Source organism: Hypomesus nipponensis, chromosome 4 (genome assembly GCF_054491055.1).
Source record: "Hypomesus nipponensis isolate SF chromosome 4, ASM5449105v1, whole genome shotgun sequence".
NCBI lineage: Eukaryota > Metazoa > Chordata > Actinopteri > Osmeriformes > Osmeridae > Hypomesus > Hypomesus nipponensis.
The window spans coordinates 13,512,708-13,529,011 of record NC_140364.1 but is presented as its reverse complement, the minus strand read 5'-3'; the positions used below and the strand labels follow the sequence as shown (position 1 = coordinate 13,529,011).

Here is a 16,304-nt window from a genome sequence, read left to right as displayed (position 1 = left end):
ATGCTTCACTCGAGTAGAAGTTCAGATACTACTAGAAGATGAAGAAAAAGACTGTTAAAGGTTAAAGTACTGAGTACACTCCTTTCACTCAAGATGATGTAAAGAAGTACGGGCATATTTTTAAGGGTCAAATTTTTTGGCCAATAATTTTGTCGTCTCGAATTGTTTTGGGCTCAAAATATTTTGGCTCGTTTTTGTATTTATTTTAAAGAGTTAAATTCAAAACCAACAAAATTCAGTGGTGTTTACATTTCAATATTAAGTATTCAATGCCTTTTCAAATTCAAAACATTATGTCACTGATATGCTTCCGTTATAGTGTAATAAGTTCCCATGACTTCCCATCTCTGGTGCTGACTGTTTTAAGTAACATGAACTTTGTTCCAAAGATGAATGACTGCAACACAACAGTCGAGATGGACATTACACCCCAGTAGCATCTTGCATAATACTACGTTTCTTCACTGTTTGGACTCTAACCCCCCAGTCTGCATCTTCCCTCCAGATAGCACACAGGAAATGCTGTTGAGAGACGCCCACCTTCTCAAATTTTCCTTTATCTCATTCAGACAAGGAGGGGCCAAGTGTTTTCATTCAGCTAATTCTGTTGATGATTTCTACTTTTATCTTTGGGGTCTATTTGACATTCAATTGTAGCAGGTTCAAATCCCCCTATGCTCTATGTCGCTTTGGATGAAATCATTAGCTGAATGGATGCATTATTTATACAGCCATGACAGGATCATTTGGAAATACCCATGAATCATTTATGTATACTGCTATATACTATAACACACTTTAAGTAAGCAGAAACAATTACATTATTCCTCAGCACACTTACACCAGAAATGGCCCACAATAATTGACACCATAAATGCAGAAGGCTCCAGTGGACTATGTCCTGTCTAGTGTCTACGTATCTACGTTTATGGGTGGTAATAATAGGGTATGTGAGCTACAAGCCCATGCAGATGACACTGTTATGAAAACATCCCGACCGTTGGCCTTTTTTTTATTTTTTTATTTACATCAAATGTAAAATAATAATCTAAAACATTGGTCTATTCCTTACGTGTTCTACGTGTGATTTTTGAAGCATGTGAACATACCTTCAGTATGATGATATCATTACGTATCATGAATCATGTAATCATGTAAGATAGTTGTAAGTTGTTGGTCTGGTAGCTTCCTATAACACTCGTTTCTCTGCATGAGTGAACTTTGGGTCTACATGTTGTTTGGTACTCAGTAAAGATGATGTACACATTTGTATGAAATCCAATAATCTAAAATACACTTGATCACATGAAGTCACATGCTGTTTTGTGTCCTTTGATACATTGATAGTGCAGTGAGGAATAAATGTCGATACAGCAATAAAAATGCCACTAATTAAGCAACTTTGGACTTGGATCAGCAAGTCACCTTAATATTGATACAACCACGGCTGTATAAAAACTCTGGTCAATCGCTCTTACCTTGTCTACTCAATTGCCCCAAGGAAGATCTCGGTAAGTAAACGCCTCAAGTACATTTAATCTTTTTTTAAACACAAGTTGTGAGTGTTTGAATCCCACTTTTTGGATGTTGGATACTGAATGGCATGTTTGATATTATGTGAAACAAGTGTACTTTTTTAATTCAAACTTCTCTGTTTGTAGCGACAGCTGTCTTTACCAAACTCACCATGAAGGTTGTGGCCATCTTTGTCTTGGCTGTCTTGTCAGGTGACTTAGTTCATGAGAATTTCCCCCCAAAAAGTTTACTAATTAAATGAACTTTTTTTCTCTCCATTGCTTACAAGTATTTAATATAGTACTAAAATGCATTTAGTATTTATTTTAAGATACAACAGAAATACCATGCATTTAAATTAATCAGATTGTATTTCAAAAAATACTAATAACCGCTTTGACTGACTGTTTGACTGTTTGTCGGTTTGTTCCCGCGTGCTCCTTGCAGGTTGCCACGGACACGTGCTGCCTCAAGATGAGGGTAAAAGTTCCTGGGAAACATCCGTGGACCAGGTCAAGGATTACATCACCGACCTGAACTCCAAGGTTGATGACACAATCAAGAGAATCAGAAGCTCTAGGCTGAACAGGGAACTTGAGTGAGTATTAAATAAGGAGACAGAACACAGTCTGAATTCACACTTACTAGGGGGGAAGAACCAGTACTAGGGGGGAAGAACCAGTACTAGGGGGGAAGAACCAGTACTAGGGGGGAAGAACCAGTACTAGGGGGGAAGAACCAGTACTAGGGGGGAAGAACCAGTACTAGGGGGGAAGAACCAGTACTAGGGGGGAAGAACAAGTACTTAAAAACATAGACTACACAAGGGGGCAGAGATGGAAGAAGCGATGCGGTCCACATTCTACACATTGACGCAACATGCCTCTGTGGGACATTCTTATGCAGACACACGTGACTGACGCCAATCATCCCAACGTGTATACATAAGTATAACAAAAAGCAACTACATATATTTCTTTCTCCAGTACTCTCCTCACAGACATTGTGGCAGAGCTGAAAATCTACAAGACTGACATGGAGACCAAATTGGGGCCCTTCGCCCAGGACACCGCTGAGCGTGTGGGTAGGGACCTGCAGCTGCTGGGAGACAAGCTGAACGCTCACATGATCGAAGCCAGGGACAAGTCAGTCCAGTACACTCAGGAATTTCAGACCATTGTGGAGCACAACGCCAATGATGTCATGAGCAGGGTCAATGCCTACACCCACAAGCTGACTAAACGCCTGTCCAAGGACATGGAGGAGATGAAAAAGTGAGTTTCCGATAATTGCGAGAGCACTGGACTTGATTTTGGACTGATTTTACAGTAAGGTTCCTATTTCAAAGTTATGATTCATTGGACTTCGTGCAATGCACTTATTGCAAGGTTTGTGTAAATGTACCAAAGCTCATGTCTTACTTTTGCTCACTATGTAGCTATAACAATGATAATAATATAGCTTAACAACAATACATAATGCCTTCATTATTAGATTTCAAATGCATAGTTTAGAAAAAAACTACAGAAACCTCCAACTGATTTTTGTCTTCAGGAAAGTGAACACGTACTTGGAGGAGGTATATTCTCGAGCAGCCCACAGAATGGAGTCAGTGCAGGACCACTTTGATCCTTACCTGAACCAGGCACGGGAGCGTACAGAGGAGAAGTTCGCCGCTCTCAACCAGAGGCTGAAAACCCACATCGACGACGTGAAGGACAAGCTGCAGACTCGCGCCGACAACATCCGCGAGAAGTTCGACACGACCGCTGAGAACCTGCGCACCACCTTCGATGGCAAGATGGAAGAACTCCGCAACTGGTACCAACCTTACGCCACCATGATCCGCGAGAAGTTGGAGAATCCCATCACCTCCTTGTAAAACTAAGGACAAATTCCCTGGGCGCTTTACCTTGCAACACCTGACATTTGTTATTGCACTCTTGAATAAGGTTCAACATAATGTTTATGTGGCTGTAAAGATACATCAAATGTCTGCAATAAACAAATCCACCTTTATTCATATGGCATCCATCTATGAATGTAATCTTCACAAAACACTATTAAAGGCCATATGCTTACCAACAATGTGTAGCCTATGATTGTTATTGCTTACAATTATAGTAATTTTGAGATGCAAGAAAATACTCTGGCATGTTCTGATCACAGTTATGAATGAGAAGGCTAACTTGATGAATGGACAGACAACACAAGTGAAACTGAGTAAGAGTACATTTTTATTTACAACAAACTTTTTGAGTCTAGATTACCTCGTACAAAAAAGGAAAGAAAATCGTTTCCATGGCTAAGACATATGCATCTTAATACTAAGAATTGTTTAACATAACTAATACAGCATATTCTTAATGTTGGCATTCACAGTTTTTCAAACACTCATTTATTGCTAAACGTGTTCAAAAGATAAACATGATGTATCCAAAGATAGAAAAACTTTCAATAGTGTCATTAAGTGATCTTTTACACAATTAAAATTGACATTGTTACATAAGCTTTTAGTGACAGTGTTGGTCCTGAGAATATGAATCTAAATAAGAAATAAGAATCAGTCATTGAAAATAAACTTTGTTTTAAAACAATGTTAAAAAGCTACTATCACACAAATGAAGGGGAAAACCCTAGGCACCTATTCACATGAAATAACAAAACAAAAAATCGTTTTTCATATAACTCCTCTGGCATGGTGCACATAATGATCGTGAAGGTCTGAAACAACTGTAAAAGTAGCTTGGCAAACCACACAGCTGAACCCATCACCCTCCGGCTCTCCGGGAGTCTCAGCAGCGGCTGAAACTTCGACGAGATCATCGTCTTCGTACTCATCGTCCGCATCTTCATCCCTGGAGACTGCCTGACCATAAGGTGGGACATTCTGCACCAGGTCTCTACCCAAGGGACCAGAGGAGGTGTGTTTCAAAGGTGTCGTTGCTTGGCGACACAGCTTGGCGTTGACGTCATTGAGTAGAACGGTTGTTGATTTTGGTGTGGGCTGAGCCGACTGTGAGGGCGACACTTCAGTGATTCCATTTGCTTGACCGTTGTGCACAATGTCTGACGGGTTGCTGATTGGGGAGCTGGGAGTTAAAGGAGTAGTGACGATAACTTGGGGATCTTCGGCGTCTGAAATAACGACTGGTGGTTCTGAGGACAGGACAGGGACCACATACAGTTGGTCTGGGTGAGGATACCGAAACAGGTTATTCCTCTTGGTGACGGGACGAGTCTTTTTTTGTTTGGAGAACACAGGTAAGGCCTTCGGAATCACTTTACTAGGAGTTTTGGATTGATGAGAGCGAGCCACCGTCTGAGGTGAACTGCCAACAGGGTTACCTCTTGCATTGAGATGGCAGACCTGATGAGCTTGTAGCAAATCTGTGCTCGTGAATCTGGCCTTGCATTTTCTACAGTGATATGGATATAGGAAAGGTTCCACCGGCCCTACAGGGAGGGGGTTCCGAAGAAGGCTTTTGTGGGTCTTCAAGTGGTCTTGCAAGGCCGAGGTGCTGCGAAACGACACGTCACACAGGAGACAGTGATTCGAGTTAGCGCCTTTGTGCAGCCGGCCGTGTCTCTCCAAGCTTTGAAAACTCGTAAAACATTTTCCGCACGTGTCGCATTTAAGGCATTCGCACGGGTTGTGATGTTCACAAAGATGGGTGTTGAGGTCCTCGCTGGCGATGAAGGCTTTGGGACACAAAGAGCAGACAAAGGGGCTGAGGGTGGCATGCTCCTGCATGTGGTCCCTGTATGACCCAAAATAATAAAACTCCAACTTGCACTGAGTACATGGGAAGCACCTGCCTTTCTGTCGGTGCATCTTGTGATGCAGCCAGAGCTTGTTCCATTGGTTGAAGGACTTTCCACACTGCGCACATGCGCATCTTCTACGCGAGGTGTTCGTCAGCAAACCAGAGAGCTTTCTGGCTGGCTGTTTCTCCTGATGCTCTGAACCACAGCTCATCTCAGAGGAGGAAGCCTGAGACCATCGTTCCTGATAATCGCCGGGCAAAAACTCAGGAGGATGTCTGAGCGTCCGACTCTGAGACGATGGAGGCTCCTGCAAGACTTCGGACAGGGATGCATTACATGCCCTTTCCTCCCCACTCTTTCTACAACAAACCTTACAATGTTTAGTCGTCTTAGAGACCTGGTTATACTGTTGTCGACAGACCTCACATAGGTATAAGTAGACTTTGGTGTGCGTTTGCAGATGAAGAACATATTGACACCAGTGACGGTGCAGCTGTTTGCAAATCTGACATTTAAAGAACATGGGGGTGTTGATCTGTCCGTCTACCCCTTGCTTAACCAGAAAACCGTCAGAGTCAACTGTCCTACCATCGGCTTCATCATTCGTCTCAGAACGTACTTTGGAGGTTGGATGTGAGTGCGGTGACGACAAGCCACAGGAGGCGTCATCGCAGCGGGCAGCAGAGGACGGCATCTCTCCTGAGTGAGTTCTAGAGTGGGCTTTCAGCTTCCTCAGCTGATTGAAGCCTTCGCCACACACGGAGCAGGCATACGGCTGTGCATGCCGGTGAGTTCTCCCATGAATGTAGTAACTTGAGGACTTGTCAAACTTCATACCACAGATGCTGCAGATGTAAGGCTTCACAAGGCCGTTTGTTGGCGACGTGTGCATTTCTAACGTGTCATTGAAAGAAGAGGGACGTATGAGGGAGGCGCTGGTGTTCAGAGGGACAGGGGGTAGACTGTCAACAGCAGGCATCCGAGCTTGAATGTCTCTTCCTTGTCCCATTAAACTGACCTTTTTGGTCCTTTTCATGTGAATCTTGAAATGGACAATCAACTCAGCTTTGTTTGGAAACCCTAGAGAACAGCATGGACACCGGATATGGTCTGGCCGTCTGTGGATGTTGGCGTGCAAACGGAGTTTGGAAAACTGAGCGAATCTCTTGCCACATTTCAAGCACCTGTAGGGCTTCTTGCCTGTGTGAATGCACTCGTGAACTGAGTATGCCGAGATGTGTCGAAATGTGCAGCCACAGAAACAACATGTTACAGGTTTTCTTAGTTTCACATTTGAATGCAGCAATGCGTTGTCAGCTGTTGACAGTCTATTTATGGCCTCCTTGTTTTCGTGAACTGTCTCTGAAGCTCCAGTCTCGCCCTGGGATCCACAAGTCTGTTTTTGAATCTTTCTGTCACGTAATACATCCATATTAGAAGGAATAGTTTCAGATTGGCTAGAACTTTGATTTATATCGGGTGCATCTGTGGACTCCCACGAAGTATTGTCTAGTTCAGCCACACTCTCAATGGTACTGTCTGAAAGGATTGAAATGTCTTTGGTATATCTTCCTGAAGGTGTGGTATAGTGATTGAAGCCCACCACTGTGTTTTCATGCTCAGCTGTTGAAGCTACAGCAAGGTCATCCTTCACCACTTTTGCGGTAAGCACCTTGTCACTTGGCACTTTCACTGATTCAAGTGGTTTGATTTCTTTGGAGAGATTGTTCCTGTTGTTTACTTTTCTTTTCTTTCGAGGCGGCCTAGACTTTCTCTTAGACAGCTTTCCTCTTTGCTGTGGTCGTCTCTTCCCCCCCGCAGGACTCACAGACTCTGCCAACTGTCCTTTGTCCGGCGAAGCCGCTGAAGATGGAAGAGGTGGTGTTGTATCGGAAGGGGGAAGACTCAACTTTTTATGTTTCACCTTAACAGCAACAGGAGCTAGTTTGTCTTCTGTTACGGTACTGTGCACTACAGATTCGGGGCATGCACTCTGCATATTTAAGTCACCCGTTTTCCCCCTGGAAGCTTTCATTACCCTTTTCTTCTTTTTTGGGCCGTTTTTCATTTCATTGAGCACGCCGTCCATTTCTGTACATTTGACTAGGTCTTCATCGTTTGAGACATTACAACCGTTATGTAACTTAAGTTTAGAAGTTCTGACCTCTCTCTTCTTAGATCTCATTACTTTTTGTGGTTGTTTTCTCTTCAAACTATGAGCACTCACGGGTTCTGCTACCTGTCCTTTTTCTGAAGGTGTGGCTAGTGATGCTGGAACAGGCCCGGACACAATGGAAGTCAGTAGACTTGGCATTTCGTGTTTTGGCTTCTCAGCAATGGCTGGATTTAACACAGGTAACAGTATGTTTTCATTTGCTGCAGTGGGGTAGGGGAGAGCAGTGGAAAGGTTCAAGATGTTGGTTTTCGTAATTCGATTTTTTTTCACCCTGCTTTTTTGCTGGCTCTTCTTTTCAGGGTGGTTTTTAGTCTCCGGATTTGATGTCAAATCTGCATTATTCGACTTATTTCTTGAACCCTTTCGTGTTTGTGGTTCAACTTTGATTGGCAGACTGTCCCTAGTCAGTGGTGACACAGCCTCTGTTTGAGGTTTTTTTGAATGACAACTGTTTTTGTTTTTGAGTTTTGAGCCATGAACTGACTTAGAAGAACGAACTGGCATTTCTCCAAGAATAATATCAGCAATCGATGAGTCAACTCCGTTAGTTTTCGAGGGAACTTTCCTTTTCCTTGATTTCTTTGCCTTTGTTGACGTGACACATTTCACATTAGTTTTCTTCTCTGATGGATGAAAAGATTTCTGTGGACTCTTGATGTTACACTGCTTCTTAGCTTTTCTGGGGTTTTCTGCGTCAGGTGATTGCGGCACAGGAGACTCAGGTAATAAACAGCACACACCAAATTGTTCCGTTGTATTCAATAAGGGAATATCCCTTGCTCTTTTGCTTTTCTTGTATTTAGTACGTTTAAGTGGTTTCTGGTGCAGTGAATTGAGAGGGGTTATTACCGTTTGTGTTGAAATGCCGTTATCAGCATAAATATCCTCCTTAGGAACTGTTGAAAACATTGGTTCTAAAGCAGTAATTCCTTGTTTGCTTTTTATATTAGCTTCACTGTCTATCTTTCTTTTTTTCGCATTTGTGGGTTTCTCTACCCCGTTAACTGTATGCTCAACCTCAGGGAGGGTCTTTGTAGGAATATTGGGAGGATCAGAGCCTTCATAAGTGATTTTCTTGTTTTTAATTTCACTGCTTTTCTTAGGAGATCTTTGCCTTCCTTTTATTTTTCCCTTGTGAAGACTTGGGACGTCAATTTGAGGGGCAGCCTCTGCACTACACATCCTTGTTGGTGAGGCTGTCGAAAGGGTACAAGTTGAATCTTCTTTCCTCAGGAAAGGCTCGATATGTCCTGATGGTGGTAAAATGTGTTCAATAGGATCCGGAGTAAAGTCTGTTATTTCAACAGGTTTTGTTGTTCTGGAAGATCGTCTTAAGTGTGAAAAATCAGTTTCTGTTTTTTTATTTTTTATTATTACTTTCTTGTGTTTATGGGAGGGAACTTCCTGCTGGACCGTTGTCACTTTTTCTTCCACCCAACCATCTTGTTTGTTGTTGTAAATAGCATCCTCCTTTTGCACTATTGTCATCAGTTTAGCCATTTTAATCAATGTTTTTTTCTTAAATGGTCGCCCAATTTTACGCTTTGATTGCAGCATATCTCCAATTCTCCTTAGTCCTGGCTCTTGAGCGCTCATAGACATTTGACTTGGGATACTTACAGCTGCTGTGCATGGAGATATATCATTAAGCTTTCCCTTCATAGTGTCAACATGATGGACATTGTCTCCAACTTCACACAGCTCTGAAAGAAATAAAAACAAAGTAAAAAACGATGTACAGCTTGAGCAATTTTATTTGGGGGATTAATAATTCGATTAAACGTTGCATCAGCCCACCTTAAACTCTGTGATCTTTTGGCTTGAGTTTATTGATTAATTAGTAGCTGCAACGGTGATGTCATCGAATGAGTGTCCGTCTTATTAAACTGTTGTCCAAACTCTCCATGTTGCCGTAGACCAACAAGAACTCAGGGGGGAAGTCACTAACAATTCAATTGAAATAAAAAGTTGTGTCCTATTATTAATTTTGCAATGAAAACAGTACTTTTCTATCTTATCTAAACAAACAAAAAACTTTTGGGAGCATCATTTATGATGTTCTTTATGTACAAATCTAGCAATACAAAGACACAATAATGTGTAAATGTAGTCCGGGCTCAGCAATGTAAATGTTATAATTAATTGCCAATAGAAGATAATTTACTAACCTGACTTAACTTAAAAAACGCTATGTTAACGTTGCATGTTACCGGTGATAAAGGATGTGAAACACGTGCACTTTTATCCCAAGATCCCTTCCCCATTCCCCAAACACTTACGTATAAGTTTGGTCGTCTTGAAAAATCGCACATTTAGACAAACTAAAGCAGATTATCTATTTACATCGCTGGTATGTATTGGATTTCTGAGATGTTAAAGCCCGGAACGTCCTCTCTTCCTTCCAGTGTTGTTTTCGTACGGTAAAGGAACCGGAAAAAAGTGTTGCAACCACTGCGCGCTTGAAATCAAAGTGCCGAGTGTGTTTCTGAATGCCTCGATGTGGGTTCCATGGTTCCATGTAGTAATATTCTCTGGGAAGTCTATTATAATAGCCTAAATAACCTAACTACCCTTCGATAAGCTAACTGCTATTAAATTAACTATCACGTATACTATAAGAAAACCAATCAATCAAAATGCCGAATTTTATTTTGACACCGTAATCTCAACAATGTAGTCTCTTGCTCAGAAAACATAGCAAAAAACGTATTTACTATCGTCAAAATTGTGTATGTGTTTGAGTCACAGGGGGCTACAAAGCATTAAATACATTGTATGACATCACATACAGTAATACTAACGAGTTCAAAAGTATGACTAATTATATCATTGAAACATGTACCAATCCATGTACCCCCACCCCTGTAACAAGCCATCTTCACACACACGACAAAACACCCAAGGTCTGTGAAACTAAACCACCCACTAAAAGACATGTGACAACAGTACACTGAAGAACAGTTGGGGAACAAATATAACGTTTTTTTTTTTTACACAAAAACATAACCGAGATAAAAGGATATAATTATGTTAAAATGTAACTTTTGACTTTAGAAAACTCAAAAGATACATTGTACATCTTAGGGAGAGTTCTACACAAGACGCGCTGCTACACAGACATGGATTAAACCTAGTCTTAAAATAAGAGAGAAGTTTTTGAGAAGATCTCCATTGAAAACGTTGAGTCTAGGAAAAGGTATAATCCATGTATGGAAAACTGGTCCTAGATGTATAGGGAAGAGAAAAAACTAATTTGCTATACATTCAAAGCTTTGAAAATTAAGGCAAACAAAACAAGATACATCCTCTGTAACTAAGGAAATAACTGAACTTCAGGGAAACATTTATGAAAATTTGTTTTTACAAAAATAGCACTTCAAAGTGATTCAATACAGTCTGACACTTGTTCATCTTATTTCAGCGATGATTTATACATTCCTGCGCTTTCCAAACATGGTAAGAAAAAAAGTATGCTAATGGAAGATCAATTGTATGGGCATTCAGAAGCATGAGTTTCAGTCATAGACTACATTTTATTAACAAAGTTAAACGTGAACAGTTTGCAAGTTTAAAAAGTGTCTGTGGGCACAACTTCATATTAGTAAAAAAAAAACAAAAAAATAAAGACAACCATGAAATGTATTATAGACAAACACAAAAAGAAAAAAAAAACATGAACCAGTTAGTCAAGAAAACACAAGGATTTGAGAATGTCATGTTGTTAACCAAAGACAACTCAAAGTAATGACTACTATGGGTATGTTGTTATAGGCAATTATCAAAAGAAAATACATCACAAGACAGTCAGCAAAACATAAGGAGTTAAGGAGAGATATCCCATTAAGAAAATGTGAACAAACATCCTTTTTTCAGGGTTTATGTTTTCAAGTTCTTTTTTTGAGGCAACTTTTTTGGCTGATGTCATTTCCCCACCACCCCAGATATCCTAACCTTTATCCATAGCTGCAACTGCAAGGCCTCATACAATCTCACTTTCTTCAATCGGAGGGAAGCCCTTTCCATCATTCTTCTCCACCGCTTCTTCAGTACTGGCAACCACTGGGGCAATATCTTCCGGCTCTCCTTCCTTCTCTGCATCCACTGGCTGCTCCTCTTCCTCCTCCTGCTCCTCCTCCTTCACCTCCTCCTTGACCTCCTCCTCCACCTCGTTCGAAACTTCAGGTTTCGTAACCTCCGCCTTTTTCCTACTGCTCTTTCCTTTAGTCTGCGGAGCTGCCTTGGTTGGAGAGTCGGTTTTCCCGTTGGAGAAGCGACTGTGTTTGGTTGAAGATGCAACATCAGTGTCTGCCTCCTCCGTCTCAGTTTTCTTGAGCTTGCCAGAACTTGGCGGGCGGCCTCGCTTGCGTGGCTCCGACCTAGCGTCGTTTGAGGGAACGGCGGCAGTTTTTTTTTTGTCTTTGAAAGAACCCAAAGGCCGACCACGTTTCCGCGGAGACCCGTTACTGGAGTCCAGAGAGCTGACGAGGAAGCTGCGCAAGTGAGCAAATTTCTTTGACTCAGTCTTTTTGGGGCGTCCCCTCGGTCTGGGTTGAGCTGTGGGAGGGGGATCGACTCTGGGGTACTTGCGCGGGCGACCGAGAGGCTTCCACACCCTCGGCCCTTTCTCCTCCTGCCTGGGTAGCGTGGGGTTCTTCCTGGGCCTCCCTCTCCTCGGTGGACTGAGATCCTTCTTGGCCTGGCCCCGCTTCTTCTGGGCCTGGCTTCGGCTCTTGAGCGTCCGCAGCCTGCTGGGAGGGTGGTCAACCACTTTGTGTGGCCTGCCCCGTTTGCCTGGCACCGTGCCGTGGACCTTTAGCCCCGGGGGCTTCTTACACCCGGACCCCTTGGGCCTACCTCGTCCTTTTTTAGGGGGTGGAGATTCATCAGCGCTCATTTCCTCCTCACTGTCGGTGACATCTTGTTTCACCTTTTGCTTCTTTGAAAAGGACCCCTTGGGCCTACCTCGTCTTTTTTTAGGGGGTGGAGATTCATCAGCGCTCATTTCCTCCTCACTGTCGGTGACATCTTGTTTCACCTTTTGCTTCTTTGAAAAGGACCCCTTGGGCCTACCTCGTCTTTTTTTAGGGGGTGGAGATTCATCAGCGCTCATTTCCTCCTCACTGTCGGTGACCTCTTGTTTCACCTTTTGCTTCTTTGAAAAGGACCCCTTGGGCCTACCTCGTCCTTTTTTAGGGGGTGGAGATTCCCCAGCGCCAATTTCTTCCACACTACTGTCGGTGACATCTTGTTCAACCTTTTGCTTCTTGGGTCTCCCCCTTCCCCTTGTTGGGGGTTTGTTGTTTACCACGTCTGTCCCAGACTCTTCTCCACTGACAGCAACATCTTCTTTAACTTGAGATTTCTTGCCACCTGACCCTTTGGGTCTCCCCCTCCCTCTTTTGGGCACGCCAGGAGTTTCGTTTGACACGTCTCCCCCTGACTCCTCACAACTGCCAGCCGCCTCTTCCTGTACTTGAGATTTCTTGGAGCCTTTTGCGGCTCCCCTCCCCCTTTTGGGTGTGTCAGCACTTTTATTCGACCTGTCCGCTCCCGATTCCTCTTCACTGGCCACAACTGCCTCTTCCGCCTCCTCCACCTGCTGCTGCTTCTTATACGTAGAGCCTTTCGGCCTGCCTCTCCGCTTCTTGGACTGCGTGGGGGCGTTGTCAGGCGCATCTGCCTCCGTGACATCCTCAGTGCCGGCCGTCACCTCCTCGGTGCCAGGGGTCACCTCCTCGTTGCTAGGGGTCACCTCCTTGTTGCTAGGGGTCACCTCCTCGTTGCTAGGGGTCTTCTCCTCAGTGCCAGGAGTCACCTCCTCGTTGCTAGGGGTCACCTCCTCGTTGCTAGGGGTCTTCTCCTCAGTGCCAGGGGTCACCTCCCGGTTGCTAGGGGTCACCTCCTCGTTGCTAGGGGTCACTTCCTCGTTGCCAGGGGTCACCTCCTCGGTGCTAGGGGTCTCCTCCTCAGTGCCAGCCAGCATCTCTTGGATAGGTTGCTTCAAGGAGCCCGATCCTTTCGGTCGGCCCCTGCCTCGCTTGGGCATCTTGTCTCTGTCGTTCAACGCGCCTGGATCCGACTCTGCGGGCACGCTGGCTTTCTTGGCTCCTGACCCCTTTGGCCGACCTCTTCTCTTAAGAGGTGGATCAGGGCTCTCGTTTGACACGTCCGCTCCAGAGTCCACTTCATTGGCTGGTACTGACGCAGCTTCTTCTAGTTGTGTCTCTGGAACGATTTCACCCTCTTCCTTATTGGGTTGGTCCTTGTCGTCACTCTGTACTTCTTCCGCAAGCAGTTTCTTCTCACTGTTGAAGGCATCACCGCGACCTTCTTCTAGTTTAAGAATCTCCTCCATATCCCTGCTTTCAGTTCACAAGATGCTGAATTGAAACAAATTCAAAGGAAATTAATGTTTAAAAGTGTAACATGACAATAATTGCAAGTAATTCACTGTCAGGTAATTACATTGATGACGTTACAATACCTTATGGTTTAGCAAAATGAGCTAATTTACAGCAATGTTCCAGGATTTGTAAGAGCTCATTCTTATGTGAAGTTCTAATCTGCAATGGAGAACGTAGCAAGTCGGACACTTTGTTGTAACTAGATTAACGTTTATACATATACATACATACATATACAAATTTATAATAAGCAGAAACGCGTTCCATTACATGGTGTGTTTAGTTGGCTAGCTAAATTGCAACAATAGAAACCGACGCGAAATCTTCCTTATTAAGAACACAACTTCTAACGTCAGTCACTCAGCCGTTTACAATGATTTATTTTACAGGGATTTGGAGGATTTATTTAACAAAATAAATCATTGTAAACTGCTGAGTGTGTGTGTATATATATATATATATATATCTCAATTGTATCTTACGGTCAAACTACATTACGTGGCTAATCTGTTTAGTGTTGTCTAACTGCTATCCTGTGCGAGTCCCAGACGGAAAGGGTTTAATATGGTGATTGTGTGGGCTTCATCAAAAACTTAACCGATCGAATAATAAAACACCGTTGGAACACAACAGAATGACATCGGTTAATTATAATAAATGTGCACACAGCTCTTTGATACAGTTGGACTTAGTGTGAATTATTCGTGATTTTTCTACCGTTCAAAAAAATAACCATTCGAGGAAGAAAATTAACATAAGGGGTCTGATTTAGGGGGTTACCAACTTGGGGTAGCAAGCTAAGTTACCTCAGAGAACAGAGATACTGTAGCTAGGCTACAACAGAGATACTATAGCTAGGCTAGTTTGTTCCTGATAAGTGGCTGAATCGCTAACGATGACAATTGTTTACAGTTCCAATGGTTTGCAACCATGGTCCTCAGGGACTCCCTTGTCCTGCATGTTTGAGATGTTTCCCTGTTCCAACACATCTAATTCAAATGAATGGTCGTTACCAGGCTTCTGCAAAGCTTGATAACGACCCATTCATTTGAATTCGGTGTGCTGGAGGGGGGAAACATCTCAAACATGCAGGGCAGGGGGGTCCTTGAGGTCCAGGGTTGGGAACCACTATCCGTGCAAATATACGTCTCACAAACTGCTAACCCAATTCTACTAAATATACACTGGTTCATGTTTAATATGAAACAATAATTAAGACGGCCTAGTTTTATGGCCTTGAACTAGTAGTAGCTACTCTTGTAAGCTGTTGCTTGTTGGTCTGGCTACTGTAGTAGCCTGCTACTAATGCTAGGCTACTTGCTTGTTGTGCGACACGCACTTCCAGCTATTAGACGGAGCCCTGTGTTCTCAAATCCTTCACGTGAATCACAGTTTCTGAGGTAAATTATTGCATAAAAACACATTGCCTCACCTTACAATTTTTTTTATCAACAAGACGTTTGTCTAATGTTAACGTGTCGTCTTTGTAGGTTGGCGGCAAGATATGTTCTTCTTTCGCTTTCCGGCATACTGAGCGCAGAGAGCAGATTCTGCGAAAGGAGTAGTTTGATTGGCTAATCTTTCCGGAAATCCGTCACTGTGTCTGGAAGAAAAATAACCCATGCTTTCAGTTCCGCACATTATTTGATGCCAGTTAAAATGAATACTCGGTTATTTCAGTAACTGTTATTCATCTGACTTTATTCAACGGTTTGTTGTTGTAAAAACATACAAAAAAGTACAAAAAGAAATTGTAACAGACGCACAACAAACACATACCTTGAGTATTGGAGCTGTAAAACGTATTGACACAAATCAATGTGTATTTATATTTATATATTTAATAATAATAATTCGTTTTTTTATAGCGCTTTTCTAATAGTCAAAGTCGCTTTACATCTATGAATATTTATCGATCCGGCATACTTCTGATTACTATCCCGACTCCCTTATCGCTCAGCCATCTGACTCCTCTCTGATGTAATTAAATGATATATGAAATATGACACGCCGATGAAGGACTCTGGCGGGTAGTTACAGTGCTCCCTGGTGGTTGTTATGCTATTCGATGGTTGCTGTTGCTACCACAAGGATTTTGTGTTCAGTGTGGCTATTTTGAAACGAATGAAATGAAACGAATGAAAACCCACAATTTTACTATACAATTAAACCATTAGAAACATTTATTTTTTACATTTATTTTACACTGCACATCTTTTCTCGATTTGTCCACCAAAATGTATAATTTGTGTCTTCTTCAGTCAAAATAAAATCTATATTTAAAAGTATCTTTAAATGAGTATTTACTCTTTATTAGATATGATTTATTTACTTCCTTTCCTCACTGCTTATCATAGCGTAAAAGTCAGGAAAGGAAGGGATGTTGCGGAGAAAGGAAAATAATAATACAGTTGGAATACAGGCAATTTAAGATTATTAAA

At 42.6% G+C, this 16,304-nt stretch overlaps 3 protein-coding genes across 5 annotated transcripts; 1 reads left to right on the top strand and 2 right to left on the bottom strand.

The window, feature by feature from the left end:
• Positions 1-1,687: 1,687 nt before the first annotated feature.
• LOC146295705 (apolipoprotein E-like) lies at positions 1,688-3,495 on the top strand. Its single transcript, XM_084696063.1, has 4 exons — positions 1,688-1,727; positions 1,963-2,113; positions 2,502-2,789; positions 3,070-3,495. Exons 1-4 carry the CDS (start codon positions 1,688-1,690, stop codon positions 3,395-3,397), a joined length of 807 nt encoding a protein of 268 aa, XP_084552189.1. The 3' UTR covers positions 3,398-3,495.
• A 239-nt stretch (positions 3,496-3,734) lies between these two features.
• LOC146295704 (uncharacterized) lies at positions 3,735-9,877 on the bottom strand. The gene is made up of 3 exons (XM_084697119.1): positions 9,739-9,877; positions 9,257-9,402; positions 3,735-9,162 (listed from the first exon to the last, which is right to left on the bottom strand). Exon 3 carries the CDS (start codon positions 9,119-9,121, stop codon positions 4,196-4,198), a length of 4,926 nt encoding a protein of 1,641 aa, XP_084553245.1. The 5' UTR covers positions 9,122-9,162; positions 9,257-9,402; positions 9,739-9,877; the 3' UTR covers positions 3,735-4,195.
• A 213-nt stretch (positions 9,878-10,090) lies between these two features.
• On the bottom strand, positions 10,091-15,450 carry LOC146295703 (uncharacterized). Of its 3 annotated transcripts, none has more exons than XM_084696782.1 (3): positions 15,296-15,450; positions 13,944-14,022; positions 10,091-13,839 (listed from the first exon to the last, which is right to left on the bottom strand). In XM_084696782.1, the coding sequence occupies exon 3, from the start codon at positions 13,812-13,814 to the stop codon at positions 11,439-11,441; it is 2,376 nt and encodes a 791-aa protein (XP_084552908.1). In that variant the 5' UTR covers positions 13,815-13,839; positions 13,944-14,022; positions 15,296-15,450; the 3' UTR covers positions 10,091-11,438. The 3 variants fall into 3 exon arrangements, with proteins under 3 accessions (XP_084552908.1, XP_084552909.1, XP_084552910.1); XM_084696783.1 differs by having other exon boundaries at positions 15,301-15,426; XM_084696784.1 differs by lacking the exon at positions 13,944-14,022 and having other exon boundaries at positions 15,296-15,432.
• Positions 15,451-16,304: the final 854 nt, after the last annotated feature.

Bases quoted from the DNA above. Each gene is read 5' to 3' on its own strand.
- LOC146295705 (XM_084696063.1), top strand. From the start codon at position 1,688: ATGAAGGTTGTGGCCATCTTTGTCTTGGCTGTCTTGTCAG. The intron at 2,114-2,501 runs GTGAGTATTAAA...TTCTTTCTCCAG, and splicing joins AGGCTGAACAGGGAACTTGA to TACTCTCCTCACAGACATTG. The intron at 2,790-3,069 runs GTGAGTTTCCGA...TTTTGTCTTCAG, and splicing joins GACATGGAGGAGATGAAAAA to GAAAGTGAACACGTACTTGG.
- LOC146295704 (XM_084697119.1), bottom strand. From the start codon at position 9,121: ATGAAGGGAAAGCTTAATGATATATCTCCATGCACAGCAGCTGTAAGT.
- LOC146295703 (XM_084696782.1), bottom strand. From the start codon at position 13,814: ATGGAGGAGATTCTTAAACTAGAAGAAGGTCGCGGTGATGCCTTCAAC.